The sequence below is a fragment of the Macrosteles quadrilineatus genome, unplaced genomic scaffold (assembly GCF_028750875.1).
Source record: "Macrosteles quadrilineatus isolate MER2022 unplaced genomic scaffold, UCM_ALF_1.0 Scaffold_6__1_contigs__length_79288215, whole genome shotgun sequence".
Classification (NCBI taxonomy): Eukaryota; Metazoa; Arthropoda; class Insecta; order Hemiptera; family Cicadellidae; genus Macrosteles; species Macrosteles quadrilineatus.
The window spans coordinates 6,950,090-6,972,993 of record NW_026542599.1 but is presented as its reverse complement, the minus strand read 5'-3'; the positions used below and the strand labels follow the sequence as shown (position 1 = coordinate 6,972,993).

General features: G+C 36.4%; 1 protein-coding gene across 1 annotated transcript in view; it reads right to left on the bottom strand.

Moving 5' to 3' along the window:
• The window catches only part of LOC128996833 (protein naked cuticle homolog), an 86,976-nt gene that overhangs the window by 54,901 nt on the left and 9,171 nt on the right, over positions 1-22,904 (bottom strand). The window contains exon 2 of the mRNA XM_054422328.1: positions 10,075-10,129. Coding sequence (XP_054278303.1) covers positions 10,075-10,129 — 55 coding nt within the window. The remainder of the gene's footprint in view (positions 1-10,074; positions 10,130-22,904) is intronic.

The following is a 22,904-nucleotide window of genomic DNA, read 5'->3' as shown; positions in this document are numbered from 1 at the left end:
CCAACAGGGTGCAGCACCATTAGTCTATACCATAGATAAAACATTCTATACATTTATGAACCAAGCAGCAACAAAAACCTGAGTGTGAGAACTTTACTTCTTTCTATTGTTTAGGTAAAATGGTAGAACATTATGGCTATTGTAGATGTTCTACATACTATAGTATACTGTAAATTATAGTAAACCAAATTTTCTCAAAACGTGTCCTCTCTCATTGCAAATGCAAAGCATGAGTATTTAACTACAAAAAGCATTGTATACCAACCCTGTACGAAGGACGGGTACTCAGCTAGTATCTTAAATATTTATCCTGTAAAAGTACGTTTATATAGCTTCTAGTGATTGTCCTACCAGACGAACAGCACGCTACGTCCTTTGCAGATACGTACACTATGTACATATAATATCACTGTTCTTATAAAGTAGCTAAGGACTACATTTGTCTCATATCTCATAATGCGTTTCAAAGAGCGGGTAAAGATAGCTACAAAATGTTACTAGTCCAGCTAACGACACACAACACACAGAGAGAACACACAACACTGTGTGTGAGTCTTCTTCTGTGTGTGCTTTGTGTTGTGTGTGTCTACTCGGACCTTTGGTGAGCGAGTGACAGGTTCGAGGCCCAGCATATGTAATAAATGTCCTTTGTCTGAGGAATGTGTTGGCCACAAGACTTCAAGATCGCGCCACTCAACCTACACTCATCTCCATTCATACTTGGCTTGAATTGCCTACATTCGTTTGGTCACCAAAGTAAAGTCGATTGTGATACCTTCTTTAAAAATGCCACAGAAATTAACACAAACAATTAGAGATTTAAGTTCAAGTTTAGTTTCCCCCTAATGCAATGGAAATATGAAGTCAAACTTTTAAAATTGTTTCCGTTATCTTTCAGGGTCATATTTGACTCACTCATCCTTCGCCCCTCATAGCAGAAAAGCAGATGTTCGGTGGCAAGGTGTGTGGTCTCACATATAACCGTCCTGGGACACTTTTACTGTCACCAATGGTCGTGAAAATCACAGTCACACTCCCCCCTCCACGGGGGGCAAAACATATTGGTGACGGATGATAGGGGGGGGGCAACAATATCTTGCTGAAATTGCAAGGGAAACAAAGTTAAAAAAAACTACTACGTTCAACGAGTGATATTTCTTTCCCAAATCCACCATAAAGATGTTCTTTTTCACACAAAAAATCTTAACTGTGATAGGAACATGTGACGTAATAGTTGTCCGAAATAAATATTTTACTGGTTATATTATAATCATTAGAAATTACTTATTACTATTACCTGGCATTAAATCAGGAGAACAGTTATTTGCAACTAACTATACCCAAGAATTCACTAGTTTTTTTTTAAAGTAACAAGCTTTAGTTGTGGCTTTATTTTCAGACATTACAGTATTATACTTATAATGATTTCAGTCATTATACTTTTGTGTCGATTTTACAATCGTTATTGGCTTCGTTTATGAATAGGTGTAGAAAATGAAAAAATGAGAACAACAAAACTACGAAAGAAAAACTACTATCAAACTGAATCGAATATTCTAATTATTGGACTACTAATTTGCAAATAGCAAATCATACGAGGAGTCGATCATTCAAAGAAACCAGTTTTATTGAATATAGAATGCTACATACAGGTAGTCATTGAGATACAAGATAAATCTCATACAAGTCGTCACTTAAAAATATGAGATTTCTATTAAAAACAAAACCAAATGATAAGCATTGAAATTGTGTGTATGGATTTACTATTTAGATTATTTTTCCGTCCAACGCTTTAAGACAGACAATGAACACGCCAATAAACTATCCACACACAAATCTCATTGAAATCTGTAACGAACTGAAGACTCCGGTATGAATGAACAAGATATTACCAATGTTAAAACAGTGCACATTTACTAGACGCTTTGCTGACAACTGCCTCCATCCGATTTGATGGTTTCGAAGAACACCTAAACGCCTCTTTGAACTCTTTCATACTAGACATAACTTTGAAGTAGATTTTAGTGGCTTGTTTCATCTCTTCAGTCGCCATGGGGGTCAAGCATCGCATGTACCCGTGGGAGAGGAAGAAGTTTTGCGCGGTGGTGAAGCCCTCCAGTCCAGGAAGTTTGTATTCCGTCGCTGTCTGAGTCTGGATGAAATCCTTATAAGCTTTGTAGGCCATCTTAACGCCCACGAAGTTTATCCAGTACGCTTTTCTAAGCTCACCTCTCTCTATGTCTTCGTCTGTCAAGTTTGTGTGATTCATATTTTTGACGTAAGCAGCTTTGGTCTTGTTTAACGGTAGCATTAGCTTTGAACATTCCACTTCCTTTTTCTTGTAGTTTTCCCACGTGAGGTTTGTCCACCACGGGTAAGCGAGGCCGAACTTATCTCTTTGCGAACCCTTCAAGTCGAAGCCCTTGGTGATCTCTGCAGCGATCTCTATTCCCATTCCACCGAAGTTGATGTGGAACGGCCAAGCGTTATCGAAAGCTGGGAAACGTAGAATGAAAATAGGCACGTGGAATGTGTTAGTATCCTGCTCGTACGTTATGCCTCCCATCGATATTTCGTCCGCTTGATCGAATCCAGTCAATTCCCTTGTGAACAAGCCATAGTTTTTCACAGTGAAAAAACTATTCATGCACATAAGAGTTGTCAAAATACTTCTCTGGTAACAAAGCCCGTTGTAATACCTCGATCTTTTTCCAGGCGTGTTCACACTTCCAAATTGCTTTTTAGACAACGATATCTGCGTCTTTATAGCTTTCAACTTGGCATAACCACTCTGCTTTGTCGGCGAGTCCATCCAAGAAGCTTTCGCTATCGCTCGTCTCATGACGTCAGCGAAAATCGGGAAAACTGAAGATATCGCTTCCGGTGGATTTCGTTGGATGTCAAACCTCTCTATGATCAGAGATAAGATCATTCCTCCGAACCTATTTCCCAGCAAGTTCTTACAGATCTCGCCCTGAGATTTTAACGAGGTTATGCCTTCAAACAGAGAACCTATGTGGGAATCAAACGAGAGGAAAGGCATTATGTCAAAAATGTTATTGATCACCTGATATATAACTTTGACTTGTCTCGTATATTTACTCAAAATCTTTCTCAAAACTTCAAAGTAGTTCTGCGAATTAGCCTGAATGTAAACATAACGCATGCTTTTCGGGCTGGCTTGCATAGTTTTGAGGAACCCTGCAAAGTCCAAATCCGGGAACCACTCTTGAATCTCGCGCAGCTTCACCGGTCGGTCCCTCACCAAATTCTTGTTCTCAACAGTGTCCAGCGAGTCTCTAATTTCGAACCACAAGTCTATAAACTTATACAACAAATCGTTAGAAATTTCGCCTTCTTTTGAAGTCGGAGCGTAAACCTTAACAATTGCCTCGACACATTCAAACCACTCTTTTTTTGCTCTCTTTTTCAGCTCATTACGGGATATGCTTTGAAACGACACAGGTCTACCGATGTAAAAGGCCAAATGTTCAGGATCCATGTAGTCTCGTTTAACAGCCGAATCGAAAAAGTGCCGACCAGGAAATCCCAACATTTTTAAACGGTATTCGTATATTCCGACAGATAGTGACTTATTAAACGTGGATTCATGGAAAATGTCTTTCAGAGTCATTCCAGTTCCGTCAATTGAGAGTTGCATTTTGATTTTGACGTCTTCGGATGTGGCTGTATCGACGGACTCCTCGGCCTTTTCGCACATCGTGAAGAACCTGGCCAGTACAGACTCGTGGTAGAGCTGTGTCTCTGCCGAGAATGCTCCAGTTCTCGCCGAGCCGGCGTAGTTGGACACCTTCCTCACCATGAAATTGTAAACAGATTCAGTATCAAACGGCGTGTTGGACACGTTCCCCAAGTTGTGAGTAAAATTGACCAGTTCCGGCGGAATGACCAGTGGAGCGCCACCGCAGAGGAACTGGTAAAAGTCCTTGCACGGGTCTACGTTGTCACCCATTTTGCCTTGGATGAACGCGGCCTTTTCGACGCACTCTGGATCGAGGCAGATCGGTGTAGACAAAATGACCACTACAATGCCAATAATTATACTTACTATGTAGTATGCGATGAGTATTTGAAATTTAGTAGCTCTTTTCATGACTAGAGAACAATACTTTTATCTTAAGCAAGATTTGTCAAACTACACAATAACAAGCATGACAACAATGTAACCTAAATTAATTTGCCTCGCAAGAATCTGGTTAGTAAGCTAGTATATAAATGTTTTCATGGACTTTGTTTGACAACAACTTGTTTACAGGTGACTACAATTCCAAGACAAAACATATGTTATTTAAACATTTCTTTTGGAATCTATATTATTCATTATTGTGCAAGTTTGACAGTTTGCAGGATGACGGGAAGAGGCTCAAATTGAAGGTCTTTGTCCCAGGGGGTCAGGAAATATGTCCAAACATACCGGAAAATAAAAAATAATGAAAAGTATCTTACATTTAAAATGCATTGGGAAAATGAAAAACTACAATAAACATGTGATAACAAATGTATTATCAATTTTATTCTACTTTTAATTCTATTGATAGAGTCCGTGAAGTGTGTTTACTATGCTTTCAATAAATTTATCTGCAAATGATTAACTTACAATAACTGTCAGAGCTGCTGCGTGAAAAATGTTTGATTCTGAGTTTTTTGTCTTTTTAGGGGCTTATGTCCCTAGATGCCACTAGTTAACATTAACATCCTTCCTAAGTACACGAGAACATACAGCATGTACCTATGAGCAATAATTACTGGTGCCTATCATGGTGGAAGGATAAAACCTCGGTGTGATTTCTTCTCTTATGCTGACGTCACCTAGATTGCAAACGCCATTTCGCTATTGAGAAAAAATATGAAAAAATGACATTCAAATCAAAACATTTGTGATTTTCTGTTTGCAAGGTGGATGACGCCAGCTTATGACGGGAATATCACACCTATGAGGTATCCTCAGCGTGTTTAAGCTGAAAATAAGTGACATCATTATTTTAACCCCAGCCGCTATGGGTTAGTTCGAATGTTTCAGAATAGTCGTTCAACAATAATCTATCATGAACAGTGTTTTAAACCTTGGCTCAGTCCCTAGCTTTTGTCATGGAGTACAATCAATGGATTAAACCTGTCAAAAATATGTTATTGTCAAAATCTTTGAAAACATATTATGAAGTACTGCACAGGATGCAATGATACGATGGGATTGTAATAGAGAAGTACACGTATCCACAGTTGTAAGCAATGTTTTAAATATTTCCCTTTCCATACCCTTTCCATAGTATGATTTATCTGCTGAATTTATAGGAAATTTCTGGATAACGGTAAAATACACTTACCATTTGACTACAAAATAACTCCCCAGGTATAACATAGACCCGCGCACACTCAAAACTCTCTGAAAGTTCACCAATGACCCCGGCAGATGTCTGAGGAGATATTATCATAATCCAAACCCTTGGGGAGATCTAGACTCGCAAGGTCCTCGGTGCTCTAATATATTACATACATCAAACACCGCCGCCACCAAGACAGATGGAAGATATTAATTAGAGAGTTGATTTACCTGCGCGGCGGGAGGTATATGGCTGCTCGTGCGTGCGTTTATAACCTCACGGTATTGACAATAGGCGATTGTTTTATTAGCAATAAACCCCACAGGGCAGAGCACAATGGAAAAGAAGGTTTGAATACTCAAAAGAGGAGCTGTTGGACAATTCCTGGAAATGTGTCGCCACGAGAAAAAAGTATATAAAGAGATTTCAAAGTGGTAGAGTGCACGTTTAATTTCAGTGGAAAGGTTTTTAACTCAAAATGGAACTATTCGACATATGAAATAATTTGTTCTTAACTAAAACATGGTTGTAATTTTGAATGAATAAAAGCCATATTTTTGGTTTACTTAGTCATTCTTATAACAGTTTAATATTAAATATCTCAATCGATATAACGACGATTTAAGGTCCCTCTTATAAACACTGCCTATCGTCATTATATATTTATATTCCTACGCGTACCCACAGGTTTTCTTAAACAGCATTCTTGAAATGAAGGAATTGTATCATAATAAAAAGACAGTGTACAACAGTTTCTCACCACTATCAAGACTATTGGATAAGAACATCCTTGAAAGAGTCCAAGCCTTTCTCCTGTATTGGGAATGTAAAGAACCTATGAGAATCAGGTGCAGGAGAGTAGACTACTAGAGCTATACCCTATTTTAGTTGTTTCTCGCTTTACCGTAAAGTTTGTTTTGACAGGACCATCCTTGACAGATGTGACGAGGACGTCATCAAGTACATCAACATTTTTGTCTCACGCGCGTTGTGAATCTGTACGAACGAATGCAAAGGACAGGATTCGATAGTTGGACTACCAGTACCAAGGGGATTCCTCTTCAAAGGGCTTGTCTCTTAACCAAGTTCATTTTGACAGGAACATCCTTGAAAGGTTATTTAATAAGGATATCCTTATCTAAATACTTTCTCACTTGCATTGCGAACTTGTACAACCTCGTGCCAAATGGGCAGGATACGAAAATTAACCATCTAAAGACCATTTCCTGATCAGTGTTTTGACAAGGCTTTCAACGGAAACTTCCTCACTCAAAACCAACATCCGTACAACCAATAGCCAAAATCTTAACCGTAATCTCTGCACCGTGAACCTGTCCTGCCAAAAGGACAGGATACGAAAATTAACCATCTAAAGATCATTTCCTCATCAATATTTTGACAAGACCTTCAACTGGAACTTTCTCACTTGAACATCCGCAGAACCGAAATGGCCCAAATCCGTGGGGGCTCCAACAATGAGCAGGATGAAAGGAGATAGAGAAATGATGCGCAATCAAGATGAACAATAAAGCTTTGTTTCCGGCCGCAGGGGGGAACTTCCGGTGGAGCTAATCAATCTCAGGTGAGTGAGGGGAGAACAAAGACGTGTTTTGGGTCAAATTGAGGCGACAAGGGCTGGCAGGCGCCGGGTTCCGCCCTTCGCGTCCGGGCCTTGGGAAAGGGAGGTGACGGCTTACACAATTTTGTGATTATTTTTATATGTTGTAGCATTAATGATGTAAGAAACACTTTCTTAATATTCAGATTTTTTTTTATCTCCTGTAGTCTAAGGGCTATGGATATATGGTATTACTCTTTGCTAACAAACCACTAATTAATTGTCCACTTAGTATTTAAGCTGTTTTCAATTTTAGCTCCTTTAGATTTGTTATTATAGGAGGTTGTTTTAGTAGGAGTTAAGTGACGATCTTCGCTTTTCCTACACTGATCAGTGATGATTATATAAAATCAATTTAATTTATTATTTTTGTTTAAACATGATCGCAGATTTGTACAATAATACAATTTGTCATGTTTGTGGCAAAAAATGCACTTTTGCAATGATTTTTTTGTAAAATCTACTATTTAAAATAGTTTTAAAGGATCGAACTTTTCTAGTAAACGAAATTGCACCCAAAACCATATCATATCGGGGTTCTTTACAAAAGAACATACAAAATGTACTATAAGAGCTTGTCTACACCCTGTCAAAAACCTCATTTTATTTAAAATGTTTAAAATATTTTTAAACTTTCTACTCAACCATTACTTCCCAAACCAACGGATCTCTTTACAAAACAGCATTGGAAAATGAATCGTGCTTAGGTTTTATTCGGCACTATATTTCGTCTAGGACAGTTAACGTCCTAGAAGGACGGATCTGAAATTTCATCCGTCCCAGGAGGACTTTAATTACACGAGGTTTATGGGAACCTGGAATTGTAATTTCGGTGGTGTCGTAGAAAGGCCTAAAGAAACAAAAACTAGCCGTAAAACGGGTCCCTGGGGAGTTAGGCATGCATTTTATACCGTGGCGGCATTTCCGAGAAAAATACAATCATGTCTCGACATCCGAGTGCAACGTAGAGAAGGATCTTGCTCTCAAAGCTTATGATTATAGACTGGGGATTAGTTGAGAAAGATTAAGTTACACTTGAAAACCATGCGTTATAAATGTATGTATTAGGATTATTTTGGACCTTTTTCGTTAATTCACTATTGTACCAATGTTTTTTGGGTTGAAATGTCATAATTATCTAGATATTGTATTTAGGACGGTATTTAGATTCGGTTACTTTAGGGTAGGTTGGAACATAGACAAATAACCCAAATGCGTATTGTTATTTATTTCAAATTACACGATAGTAGTGAATTAGCGTTAGGACCAAAAATACACGTTTTATATCATCCGCTTATACGTTAAATATATTTTGCAGTCAAACATAACCATAGTTTAGAGATACCTAATGTATTTTAATTGTCGTAGCTTAGCAATCATCAGAAATACCTGACCATAATCAATTCAAACTTGAAACGAGCTCGAACCTGCAAATCCTCATCCTTCTCCTTGGGGCGTAATATAAACCCAAGATGTATTACTCCATGCATCTTGATATAAACCTACCATTTATGGTAGCAATGGCATTTCTAATCACGTTATGCATGGCAACTCGTACTTTCCATAACAGCTGTTTCACCCCTCCTTCACAGAGATACGTACTGTTAAACCAATAAGTATAAGGGGGCAGTAGTATGTTTTACAATTTTATACAATTTAAAATGCAATTGAGGACTCGGACGGTGGCGTCGTCCTGTAATCCAACCACTAGGAGGTCACGAATTGTGGATATTTATAGATATGCACTGTGGATGCGATACTCCCTGGTGTGGATTAACGTCCGCACTTGTGAGTACTATGACTATCCGCAGCACTATCCTGATAATTAGTCCAATTCGTTAATACCATGCAAGAATGTGGTTCGGATTCCACTATAAACAGTAGGTCCCTTAGTTGCCATTAGCTGTATGGGCTATTAATTAACAGCTGTGTCTAAGGATTATGTCGGCCTTAGTCACGAACAAGACTACAAGATCGCGCCACTCATCCTTCACTCATATTTGGGGGGTTAAAATACGCACATAGTGGCATCCCCATTTTAAATAATTGATTATTGATAATTGTTTTCTGTGGTACTGTTGTCAAATATTGTTGGAGTAGGATGGTCTAGCGTTAGTGCGGGTTTTCGGGCTGGAGGTACCGGGTTCGAATCCTGCCGATCACCAATGACTTTTAAGCTATTTATCTATTATCTAGCCTAAGTAATGTGTAAAGCGGAACGTGAAGAAGGACATCAAAGAGGACTTTCCATAACAGCTGATTTTGACGCCTCCCACGATGATACGCATTGTCAATTATTGGTGTAAGGCGACTCCCCGGCCAGTAATCTATTGTCACTGGGACGAGTTTATTGGACGTTTGGACACTTGTTTCTCCAAAGACGGCGTCCAAATGCTTATTTAGGGCCTAAGTCACCGCTTCGTTAATGTCCATCGAGTGACAACATGGAAAATCGTTTCGGTTCGGAGTCGAGATCAAAGGATGCCGAACACAACATGGTGTGGTGTGCAGGGACTATCAGTTGATGGAGGTATGCTATTTTTTAACAACATGAAAAAATAATTATCATATTCGTTTTAATAGTGAATCCTAGTAAACGTTTAACGTTTCTTACGCTTACATGATCAACAACACTTTATTCCCTGCAATATTAATCAGGATAATAAAACGTATCCTAAAATTAAATAAACGTATTTTAGACACCAACGCTCTCAAGCGTTAAAGTTCTTCAAAGTAACTCCTAAAATCGTCATATTTTAAGGTACCAAAAGATGGTAAGATTGAACATGCAGTTTCAATAGTCAGTAGGTCTATATGACCAATAGTCATCCTAAAGAATTTCTTTGCCAGCAGTCTGAAGCGGTAACAATTAAAGTTTCCTCACAAAATACAAAAAAAGATATGTTATGAACAAAGGTTATAGTGCACGTCGTTAATGTATACATGCAGCCTTCTATGACTGAAAGCCACAAATCAGTCTATTACATGTTACCTTCTGTATCCAATAGTCAATGATGTCACCTAATGCTTCGATTACCTATGATCATTAAATTAGGGAGGTTACTTACAAATTAAAGGTTTTTTAATTTGTTTGAGTCAGGAGAAATTACTCACCGAAAGTGCAAGTCGTCTCATCTTCAGAAAGCTCTTCTAGACGTAGTCGAATTCCCTGAAACACAACAGCTTATAAGTAAACAAAAGAAGGTAAATGGTTCAGACACAATGGTAGAAGCTCGAGTCCATCATAAGTCATGCACAAATTGGGAAGGTATAGAGCTGTTTGTTGACTTTAAGTTTACGATATCTGGTAGATGATAGGACTATTTAAGATGCTATAGCAGTCGTATGTTCTTATTGTTGACAAACTTAAAAAAGTCATGTAAAAATATGTATTTCAACAGTGTGTCCGCGGCTCAATGGAGCTAACAGTTTTGTTAATTCAAAATCAGGCTTTAGTTTGGTAACAGATTATCTACTCCACGGTATTATACATAACGATTTAAACTACCGCTTAAATAATTACACAAAAAAAACAACCCAAATACTTACTCCTAGCCACTATAAAACATGAACTCTAAGAACCACGTAAACACAATCTGAAAACATTCTAACGGAAAGTTGAAGAGGCTTTCAGCAAACCGAGCCAGTATTGTTATTGTTGTGGTACTCAACAACAACAATAGCTGGGGATCAGCTGCTCGTACAACAATGTGTTTTGTGTATGTGTCAAAAACAGCTGATTTGAATGTGGCTGTTTGTTTGACATTAATTATCATTGCTGTTACAATGACATTGGTACCACGTCAAGTACATAATAGCGGCGTTGATTTGATTTCTAACACAATCTGTGTAAATGATTCCATTGATGTGCTATCATATTTTTCATACAATATTGTATCGTTGCGGATAGTTTTGGTTTTTGAATACTGATAGAAATACGTATTTCATTCGACATTTTAAAGCTGTACCCAGGTAAAAATGAACGTAGTAGAGGCCAAAGTATAGCCATTGGCAGAGTGTGGCCGTTATCAAATACGCTTACTTTGTTAACCCAGCCAAACTGAAAAGAAAATTCAGCACGGAAAAATGTATGTAATGTTTTTAACATAGACTGAGGTACACCCTTACAGGTTTGTCATCTTTTATCAACTAAAAACATTAGTATGGAAATCCCCGTGTTAATCCGGGATGGCTTTAAGAAGCCCTATGTTAATTTGCGGGGCGCGTAGAGGGATGACGAGTTAGTTATATTCATTACTTTTCTATTTGTTGACTGAACCGTATCGTTACCTAAGTAATCAAAAGGTCACCGGTTCGATCTTGAGAAAAGACTTGTTGATGTTTAAAACTGGACCCAGCTATCCTAGATCAATGAGCATAAATGGTCACGGCTAATGAAACAGCTGATCTTAAGCAGTAACAGCTACACAAGGCATCTCGCTCCATTATACACTCTTCACTCATATTTGGGAAACTACACACCTCGTGCGTCCAATCTCAATTGGTGATAATCTATATATATAATACGCTAAGCTGATTTTTGTGAACAGAACTCCTCCCTCATTTTTGGACCGATTTTGATGATTAAAATGTCAAAATAATTGCCCTGATCTGTAGTTTTGCAAAGTGTTTTTCGTTTTTTGATATCTTTATTAGTTTGGGCAGGATCTTCCATCAAAGTTAGATTTTCTCCCATAAGATTAACATGGGGTAATCTAAAAATTTAATTGGAAACTTTGTCTCCACTAATTTGAGAGAACGGCTGGGCGTAGAAACTTGGTAGGGGTGTCAAAAGAAAGGTCTTGGTCTGTAGATGGGTTATCAAAAGAAAAACGAAGTAAATTCCCTTAGGGCTCTGCCCCAGAAGCCTTTAAAGATCCCTCTACAGATTTGTTTACATTTTGGCCATGTGGATAATACTTTTTAATGAAACAGCTGTTAATTTGTAAATTCTATTTTAAACAAGACACATTAATTGGGAGTTACTGAATTGTCCAAAAGAAGCATTTGCAATGTTATCTTCTGATTTTAAAATTATTTTTTTTCTGTATCATGTTATGTTTTGCAATATATACCATGACGAAATCAGTGGAAAATCCTTTTATCACACTAACTCTTAAAATTATTTCTCGTTGACCTTATATCTATTTAACGGGTTGGTGACTGCCCTTTTCAAAATTTTTGTCTTTATTTTTATCATATTGTTCTAGACAGATCATCATAGGTTCATGAGATTAATGTCATACATAACATTTTACAATATTTATGTAGAAATATTTGCATGATAAATAAAGTCATTATACTGCTGGAAAACTGCAATATACTGCAGACTTTTCAGAGAGGTTACTTCGATGTATTCATTCAGCTTAGCGAAAACATAATATAGATATGTACCTATACAAAAAAGAACTTGAATTCTTAGAGAGCCTTTTAATGTTATTAGACTAACGAAAAGGGTTGTGCATGTTTACTAGCGCTACTCTGCAACAAAAACCATTTAATTTATCTCCAAAATATAGATTCTTAAAGTGCACTGATCAGCAGAAAAAAAACTATGTAACTTACCCATATGTTATTGAAAATAACACAACATTTTGGCTGTAAATATGGCCCAATGAGTAAATAATATTTAAGCAGCTACTGTCATGACAGAAAGGTCATATTCCTTTTAAACTAGATCACATCATCCTTTATAAGATACGTTGATTAACAATGCATGTAAACGTCAATATTTACGTAACACAAATTTACAGTATTTTTGCTTTTTGGAAATGTCCCATTGCTATGTCATTTGCATTATTTGTTGTCAATGAAGCCGCGTATAAATGAGGAGGCCCCTAACAGTTTAAGAATAAAAACCAACTTCACTTAAAGTATATTCCACTACACCTCACATTCCGTAGAGAGATTATATTGACAACTTTATGTAATTCATATGGCTGAGACAACTAACTGACATCCCCCATGTCAAGGAATTCCAGCTTCAGTAACCCCACAACAAATTTCTCAAAACTGTGATAGAGGGTTATTCATTAGCACAGAAGTACGATATGAACTGACGCGACGTGACGAAGGAAAAATCAAACTTACACTGTAATGGATATCTCCCTTTGAAGTTTGAACGTATCTTCCCAACAAAAAGATATTTTTTTCAAATAAAATCATAGATTAATCTGCATTACACTGATGAAATCACGGAACTGTTTAACTACAAAAGATCCACCAATATGATTTTAATACTATTTAAAGTTTAATCCAAACGATGAGATACCAGATAATATACTAATAACTCCGATGACGTACAGTATGGGAGATATTTTATTCATTGAATGATCAACCTTATTTGGTAACTATCATTATTATTTTTACACTTATTAATCTTTAAACAATGCTAAATGCTCAAAATATGTACAATTTCACTAAATTTATCGCAGTTAGATGAATTAGCGTAATCCTTGAAAATAACCGTCGATTTCGACGGGTTTCACCTAGTACTGGTATAATCAATGTGTACATGACTTTTTTCTTTGATATTATAAGCATAGAGTTAATGCACGTACTATAACACTGATTATAATATCAAAGACAAACAACTAACCCACGATAAACTTTCTTCCAACCCCTAATATGGTTCGGGTTTGTGCAGTGATTCGTTACTCGTACAATGAGTTGTGGATTCCTTTATCCACTGTTAGGTTATCCCTAGGGATTGTCGGGAGTAGCGTGTGAAAGGGAGGGGATAAAATCCCGTGGGAAGAGTCAGCTGACGTCGAAGTGAACCAATTCTGGAATCATCCAGACGTAATACAGTATGTCCAACACCAACATTTCAATTCTCTTTAGCTTCGTTGGAGAAGCGTTTTATCGGTTGGAATTTTAAATATGTTTTGGAAAATATATGTAAGCATTACTTATTTTATTAAAATATTTATCACGATAGAAGAAAAAAAGTTCTTAAATTATTTTGTATTCGCTTAATGAATAGATCTATTAAAATTTCTGAACTGAAAGTATTCTTTTTGACATCCGTAAAACACTTTCGTTCGAGAAAAAACGGCAGAAATATGCTTATGCTACCAAATAACATGAGGACGTATCACAATGTATTTTAACACAAATATAAATGTAGGACTGGAGTAAAATGGAGCTAGATGATCTATGTGGCTAGGGCATGCTCCTGTTCCAATGTGGAGCAAGAGGATCTGTGTGGTTTTGTTAGACAACATAGCTAGAATTGCTTATTAAGTTGTTTCTTCAGCCAGAATCATGTATTCAAAACCAACGATCAAGCACAGTTAGGTCTATCTTCGAGCCATCGAAAAGCTAACGTCTTTCCTCAGGCGCGAACCAGTTAATTTCTGAGTTCAATTCGAGCACAATAACCCAACTATGATCAGTAGTTTCCTATATAAGAAGGAAAGAGTGGCAGTGACAGATGCACTACTCTACCTAAATGTTATAATACTACATACAAATATTGCGAGTATAATGGTTTGTGTCAGTATTTTACTGTTTCAACGTTTTAATCAGAAACTCCCTTAATCAAATCTCCCGTACATCTGAAGGGTGGTTTGGGTGGGGACGGCTCTCAAATCGAGTGGCAGCGAACCGATTAGTGGGAAATCAATTTTGGAGGGTGTCGGACGACGGTGCATAACTTATTGGATTAACTCCCGCCATTCCAGGACCCTGGGTTTTGGCGGGAAATGTAAATGTGATCGTACATTTTGTTGTAAAAATAACTGTAAAAAATTTTATTTTTGTCTAGTATTATGACGTTTAAAATTAAATTATGTTACAAATCAGCCATATAATATTGTAGACTAATAGTAGTCTGATAATTTAGGAGTCACACTACAGGCTGGCCCCCTGTGTAAAAGTATTTCCCCTCCTCTCCCTAAAAGAATATTGAATATATGGTACTTTCCTGTTAAAGGGAACATTCATTATTACCGATGATTTTTTCGATATATCGATATTTTTGTTTACCGATCCATTACATATTAACAACTGATCTTGTTTAGGCTAAAATAGTCTATTATATGGATTAAGAAATGAAACTGTTCTAAGCTAACCTAACATAACCAACCAAACTTCCTGTACTATTTAAAAATTACTTTTGATAACAGAAAAGGCAAGTTAAACATGGAATGTTACACAGCAAGTTTGGTTAGTTATGTTAGGTTATATTTTAGAACAGTTTAATAATAATTTCATTATTGTTTGTTGGTACTGAACAATTTATCGTAGTTGTCAGCTGATATGTTTCGATTTGTTGATATCGATATATTGAGAAAAAAAAATCATCGATAATAATGAATGTTTCCTTTAACAGGAAAGTACCAATACGTTTAGAGAACATTCGTTTGTCATGTACATTTATAATAAATATATTATGTTTTACTGATTTCATTATATATACTTAAATACTTTCTTATAAAATTTCTACCATACGAATGTAGGTATTTTAGGCCAATATAGTTGTTGCCGGCCGACTAAATGATAATTTAAGTTAAAGATGAGCTATATAATAGTTACTTATTATTAGTGCTGTGGTAATCGTACAATGTATACATGGTTTTTGGCGTTGCTTTATATTGATAACATGGATTTTTAGCGAAATAAAATACGAATTAACACTAGTAGGCATAAATTTTGACCTGTGCGAACTTAGTAGCGTTAATTGCACATGTAGTTTAGCGCTTATACCACGAAGTCCTTTACATAAAGTCCTTTACGCTTCTGCAATTACGTCAACAACAGAATCTAAACCACCCGTCTTTCTCGTGCTTTACGAAGCATACTTTCACCATTTCCTCAGAGACAGCTGTTAAGGGACGTGACAGTTGTCAGATAACGCGCCAATTTGAGTTATTGTCCCGCCATTTCTTACCCTCACTTCACTCCACTGGCACATATTAATCTTTCTTTTACTTCTCCTAAAATATTTTCCACTAGATTTACTAGAAAACTGGCTGAAGTATTTCAAATGTAAGAAATTATGAGAAATGTTTTCTAGATAACCGTCTGGTTACCTATATTAATCTTTTTTAATTAAATTAAATATTATAGAACTTGTTAGAGGATGAGAATGTAGAAAAAATATTTTGGTGTGTATCCACCGATTTAGGTAGCTCAGAGGTTTAGTGTGAATAATGACGATGTTCCTGTATTTCTTATTTATAAGTCGAAACATATAAAACATGATCGAAACAGTTGAAATGTTTGGATGATGGCAATATATTTTTCAAAGAAATATAATGTGAGTTGACTATGAATTAGACATATTTTTTGGTGTAAGTTGTGGAGGCAGTACGGGCGTAGTTGAAAAGCCCGGACTGAGTGTAGGGAGTGTTATAACTACTGATTTCCGTCTGATAAACAAACTTTTTAATCAAGCCAAACTGAAACAAAACCATAAATCATGTCATTATTTATGTCGAATTGAGTATTACAGTAACTGAAAGACCGGGTAAAATCTAATTGTATACTGAGTGGGTACTTCACATTCAATTAAACTCAAAGCCCTTTTTAAATACACATTGGACTAGGCTAAGTCATATATAGTATGTCTACTTTCGTATCTAGATTTAAAAAGTCAATATACATAATAAATTACACATTTACAAACATTAACCAACGATCCACCTTTGCCCTCGGGGCAAACTTCTATCTCCACAATACATGACAGTTCTCCACTCGTCAGATGTGCACTCGGGCTTATGGGTAAGATCGATGTCACGTGACATTTAACAGACGACAGCCGTGTAGTTTTGGCGGGAATGTTTCCCGCGGATTTGCTGGAATTTAATAATTCACGCAGGCTTAGACAGAGCCTCGAGTCGAGACGCAAGTGCGGATTACTTCTGGATGCTAGACATACTGCGGGATCGCCATATTTGAATATCTGAGATTATTTTCTATTTGGTTTTCAACTTTGTATATTTGTGAACTTGAAATATTTTGTATTTTAACTTTTCATAGCACGATTGCAGTTGCAATTGATTTTTGAATCTTGAAGGAAATCTTGAACAGTTACTATATGGATGAGTCTTACAGCTTAGCCAGAAATATCTGTGGTAATTGGTAAATCGCAGCCCAAGACCAGGGGAAACGAGTCATGACAATATACAGAGACTTTTGTAATTTTTATGGAAAGTATATGTTTATTTTTAGAAACTATGCAATGGACAGCAATGATCTTCTTCGTATGCAGCCAAGCTGTAGTGCTCGCCTGTCATTCTAAACTTTGGCGATTCGATCCCAAACGAATTCAACGGCATCAGCAATTACACATACTTTCTTACGGGGTAGCGGATTTTTATCCCCCTGGAATTTTACCCCCTGGGCAAACGTGACGTCACAAACCAGGGGGTAAAATTCCGGCCGCGAACTTTTGAGTTTCGCGACATCAGCTCGATGGATTAAACGCGGAATTAAACCTATATTTTCACGGTTGTGAGATAAATCAGAACACATCAAATTATAAAAACCTAGAATGTACGACCCGGATTTTTACCCCCCGGATTTTTACCCCCGGAATTTTACCCCCCGGAATTTTACCCCCGGAATTTTACCCCCCGGAATTTTACCCCCCGGAATTTTACCCCCTGGCCAGATATAAATTAGTGAGAATGATTAATTATCGTCATTCAGTTTTAATTTAATGGTAAACATTTTATTATTAAGTAGACTATCTTAATTTATATGTAACATTAACTAATCGAACAGGGTTTTAATATTAATTTTGAGACTCGAGTGTCAGGATTCGATCTTTGAAGCCAAATGTTGGTTAATATGATCAAAATAAAACAGTGAATACTGTTTACTTAGTTGAGATTACAAAATAAATAAATCAAGATAGGCTACTAAATAATGAAATGTTTACAATTAATTTAAAACAGAAATAATAAAATCAATCATTCAATTTCTAATATCAGCCAGGGGGTAAAATTCCGGGGGGTAAAATTCCGGGGGTAAAATTCCGGGGGGTAAAATTCCGGGGGTAAAAATCCGGCCCGTACATCTTCAGTTGCCTAAACGCTAGTTATATGGACAGGGGGTAAAATTCCGGTTTTTATCGCTAATCTAATTAATCACGCTCTGACTATTTTCATTAGACTTCCAAATCCGCGGGGGTAAAATTCCGGCCGCGAACAAACTTTTGGCCACTCAGGTTACTACGTCATAGTGACGTCAGCTTTGCCCAGGGGGTAAAATTCCAGGGGGATAAAATTCCGGCGACCCTTTCTTACCATTAGCTTTTCAACAACTTTTATAACTTATACCACTTACCCATAGGAGTAATTTTGATACTTTATGAGAAAAATAACTTAAGTTACGCTTTAGTAACTAAGGTTGATAACCTTTGAACCGTATAGTATCAACTATAGTATATCAACTTTGGGGGTAGACTTCCGTATCTGTTAGCACAAACAACCGAATAAAAATATCGATTGTTCGATTGTTTCATTCGATATATCGGTTGGTTAGTTAGATTAGTTAACCTTACCTAACTAACCAAACGATATATTGAATAATCGATATATCGATCGATATTTTCATTCGGTTGTTTGTGCCAACAGATACGGAAGTCTACCCAACTTTGGTTGTGTGATTTTGTTTAGAGTAAAAAGGACTATAACATACTAAATTTTAATTAAAATTGGTCATGGTCAAAACTTTATTTAAATTCAATTTTTCTGTTACAAAAGTTGCAATAACTTTTGAACCGTAATCTTTACAGCATTGGGAGTTGTACTGTTTAGAGGTAAAACGGACTAAAACAAACAAATGTTTACCAAAATCTTTCCACCAATCAGGCAAATGGAAGCTCTCGTAGTTGGCAGGTTTGCTGTAGCGTATTTTAAATCAACAAACTATTGAAAACAACAGCACTCAAATGTTTTTGAAGGTGCACATTGACATTGTCATTGACTACAAATCATTACGGTGTTCAGGCAATGATAATGATATCATTAAGTGGTGATTTGTTACAGTTTAAACATTGCAATTGTTACAAGTTTGATCATTTAGACTTTAGAGGGCAGAAGGCTGTCACCAGGTAGACTGCTGGATGTTGTTTAATCGATAACAGCAGTTTATGGGTAACTAACACGCACGGAGCTTCTGTTTGTCAGTCAAGCATTTCTAAACGAAAAAATGAGCAGTATTTCTGGTGCTTTGATTACAGTACCGAGAAATCGCAACGGAGTTCCAGTACAATTAATTTATAGCATTGAACAATTAAAGGTTTTATCATTTGCAGCTACCTTCAAACTGGGTTATATTAGAATCAAAATGCATAATGAAACACGAAGGTGCTTACAAAATCGAGGCCACAATATATCTGAGGTTACAATTTTTATAACATCAATCTAGAATGACAAAACGAAGCCATTCAAACCTCCCCAATGAACCGACAACTCCATTTCTCGGTACAAAGCAAGTAATCATTTCGACAAAGACTTTCCCGGCCTCATCGAAGACGGATATGGAGCTCCCAGACATTCGGCTCCATTGCTCCTTGGAGCATTGGAGCGTGTAGGCTCCATGGAGCAAGTGAAACACGTTGTGATTTTTTAGAGGAGTTTATCGACAGCTTTAATATGCCTCGTAGAAATCTGGACAGGTTGGTTCTAGTGGTTAGAACTCAAAACCTCTTTCTACGGGGTCCAGATTCGAATCCCACCAATCACCAAAAACTTTCGAAGTGATAAAACACCTTGCCTGATTAATACGTACAACGGTTCCAGGCTTAGAGCATGCCCTAGGATGAAAGATGGGACAAATCTTCTAAAATGCAAATATTCCACAAACTAATTAATTTCAATTATATTTTTCCCATTTTTATTTTCTCTACCAATATATGGAGAACGTATTGTTCAGAGAACATTTTCAGGTTTGAGTCTTGGGTAGTGAATTGTCTATTTAGTGTCGCCTGAACCTATAAAAGTGGTTTTCGAGGTCTGTTTGTACATGTACGAGTGTGTGTATGTGTAAAGGGCTACATAATACACCTGTGGTCTGATTTTGATGAAATTTGGTGTGTGGGTACTAATCCGTATCTAGAATTTTTCATTTTTTTAATATTTAACTATTTAAGGTGATCTTCTCGTAAAAAAAAACTGTTTAAAATTCAGTTAGTTGTATGTTTTAGCTCTTTTGACTCTGATAAACAGTTTGACCGATTATTTAGTATATTATGACCGTCATGATTCCAAACAAAATTGTACAACCCTCCATTGCACATGATAAAGGTTTATAAGAAGCTAATGGGCGAAAGTATTTGTCAGCCATACGTTTATTCCTAATCACACTTAGGGACAATTTCACAACACAATTTGTGGCTTCTCAGGTTACTTCATAATGTATTTCTATCGGTGACAATATTCTATTTCAGCCCTTTCCCCGAAGAGGGGTGTAACAGTATCAGCAAACAATCAACATTAGGTAATGGAAGTGCCGTGTACCACTTTGGCTACCCTCACTGCCACCGCCTTGCCGCTCTCATAAATTTGTAAATCTATAAATGGCGACAACACTGTAAAGAATACTCGTGTTTCGGCTACAGAACATATTTCACAGTATTCGAGTATTGACTTGTGTTTGTGTTAAAAAGTTAAGTGTTTAAATTTAGTTTATTTTTAACATCTACATCAGCGTGGCGTAATTTTTACGTTAAAATGGTAAAGACCACAGTCAAATGGTTTTTAACTTGCTCTCTCTTTTTACATAGTAAAGAAAGTATTTTTCATCAACATTTTTAAGTTTGAGTTTTGGGTGTGTGTATGGTTGGCGTACAAAGCTACAAACTACACCGGTGGTCCGATTTTGATTAAATTTGGTATGTGGGCATTAGTCTATATTATCTCGAGACGTTTTTAATATATTTTTTACTTTTGATTTTTAATGACGATTTTCCACAAAGAAATATGAAATAATAGTTTAATTTTGAAAGCAAAGCTTATTTAACTCCTTGGTTCCAAAATTTAACTATAAATAAAGAAATTAATCATTCTAAAATATTCAAAACCTTTCAAAGACATTTCACATTTTACAACGCAATGCTTTTCAAAATTAGGCCTATCCAAACTGAGGCTATTGTTTTTTAATAAATATAAAGCCTTTTTAGGGAAAACATTTTCGATCAATCTTCTTTAACAAATTATGTTTCCCTGAATATATCGATCACACATTGTATCAATGTGGTATTAGCAGAACAAAAGTTTAGTTTTTCTCTAAATTGGCGTTTTTGGGTGAACAGTGAATTTCGTATGAGAAAACAATTGAATTCGAATAATCAACTTTAGGGTCGGGGATTCACCGTGCCATTTATTCATCCCCTCCAACCTCCTCTGCATCCCCGTGCCAAGATTTGTCTCTCGTAAAGATTTTGTGGCTCGGAGCAATGTTTTATTGCTATCAGGGGAAGATCAAAGATTGGAACTACGAGGAAATGCAATAAAATCATACTTTAAATGGTTACGGTGTGTAGATGATGTTTGGTTTATAGGTGGTGACATTTTATGTCAAAATATACCATAACCCCGAATTATATGTTTGGTACGCCGAATGAAGTTTTAGAGCCACAAAACAATTAATAACATCTCCCAGTCCCGATTAAACGCAATGTATCATAGTATAAAATTAAACAACATATGACAGTGCCAAAGACAAAACAATCCTTTACCAAAAAATTCTACTGCATGTAAGTATTTCGAGGTTAAAGGGATAAACGATAGTTTTTAAATGCTTTTAAAATACTGCTTAAAGTGTTGTAACTTACTAAGTAGCTCGAAGAGCTACTTTTTCCTTGTCAATGACATGACTCGATCCACCCGCCATGAAGCAAATAAATGGTACTATAATGTGTGTATTATAAATCCACCACAATACATAATATTAGTTGTATGATGTCAAATGTGGATTAATATGTAATCCAATCTATAAGACATTGTCTATCAAAGATAAAAAAGTATCAAGTATGTTAAAACTTCCTTAAAGATCAAACTTTTCAAGCAAAAAATCTATTTTGACTAGAGCCTCCAAAAACATGTTCAAATCTTTTAAGCTTACTACACACCCATAACACTAAGATACTCTATTATCTCTTTGAAAAGGCTTTCGTAATCGCAACTGCAGACGACGCTGGTGATTGTCATTAAAAAAAAAACGGCGGGAATAGACGAAGGAATTGTCTGTCAGACGCATGCTTGGAGCCGTCGGCGACAGCAACGGGACAAACTGAACAGACAAACAGACAATGATTACCAACAACCTCGTGGTACAGACAGTCGAGATAGCTTTGTATGGGTATTTAAATATTATGTAACAGCTGTTTAACAAAGGCAATGTACTGGATGGTACTGGTGTCAATCAATAATAGAGATCCATGGTGTCAATGCACACAAACGTCAAAGCCAATCATGATCCTGACATCGTCTATTTTAGTAATAGATAACTTTGATTGGTTAGAATCATATCATTTCCGTGTTCCATGTTAATGTTAAACACATTAATGTTGTCAATTAAATCCTTATTTCCACCACCCAACAGGGCCAAATTAGCTATGTGTGGTGAGATAGATGTACCAAGGACGGAATGGTTAGTAGTTTTGATGTTTATACTTACAATATGCTTTAAAAAAATTGTATTGTATATGTATTTCTTTGGTGTTCCAATGTAGTATTTCCTAAACAAATGGTAATCGTTCAGTGTAATTGAATATTAGTAATTATTTGTTGTACTGAGTGGTAATTTCATTAAACAACTAACACTTAGTTATTTATTGAGATAACTAAGGAAGATAAGGAACAACAAGGAAGAACAACTCGATTTTAATTTAGTATGTTTCGAAATAATCATTTTTATTTTTGTTTTGTTTAAGTAACCTTGTTCTAGTTAAAATATGATCTTAATATTTTATTGGTTCGGGCAGAAAC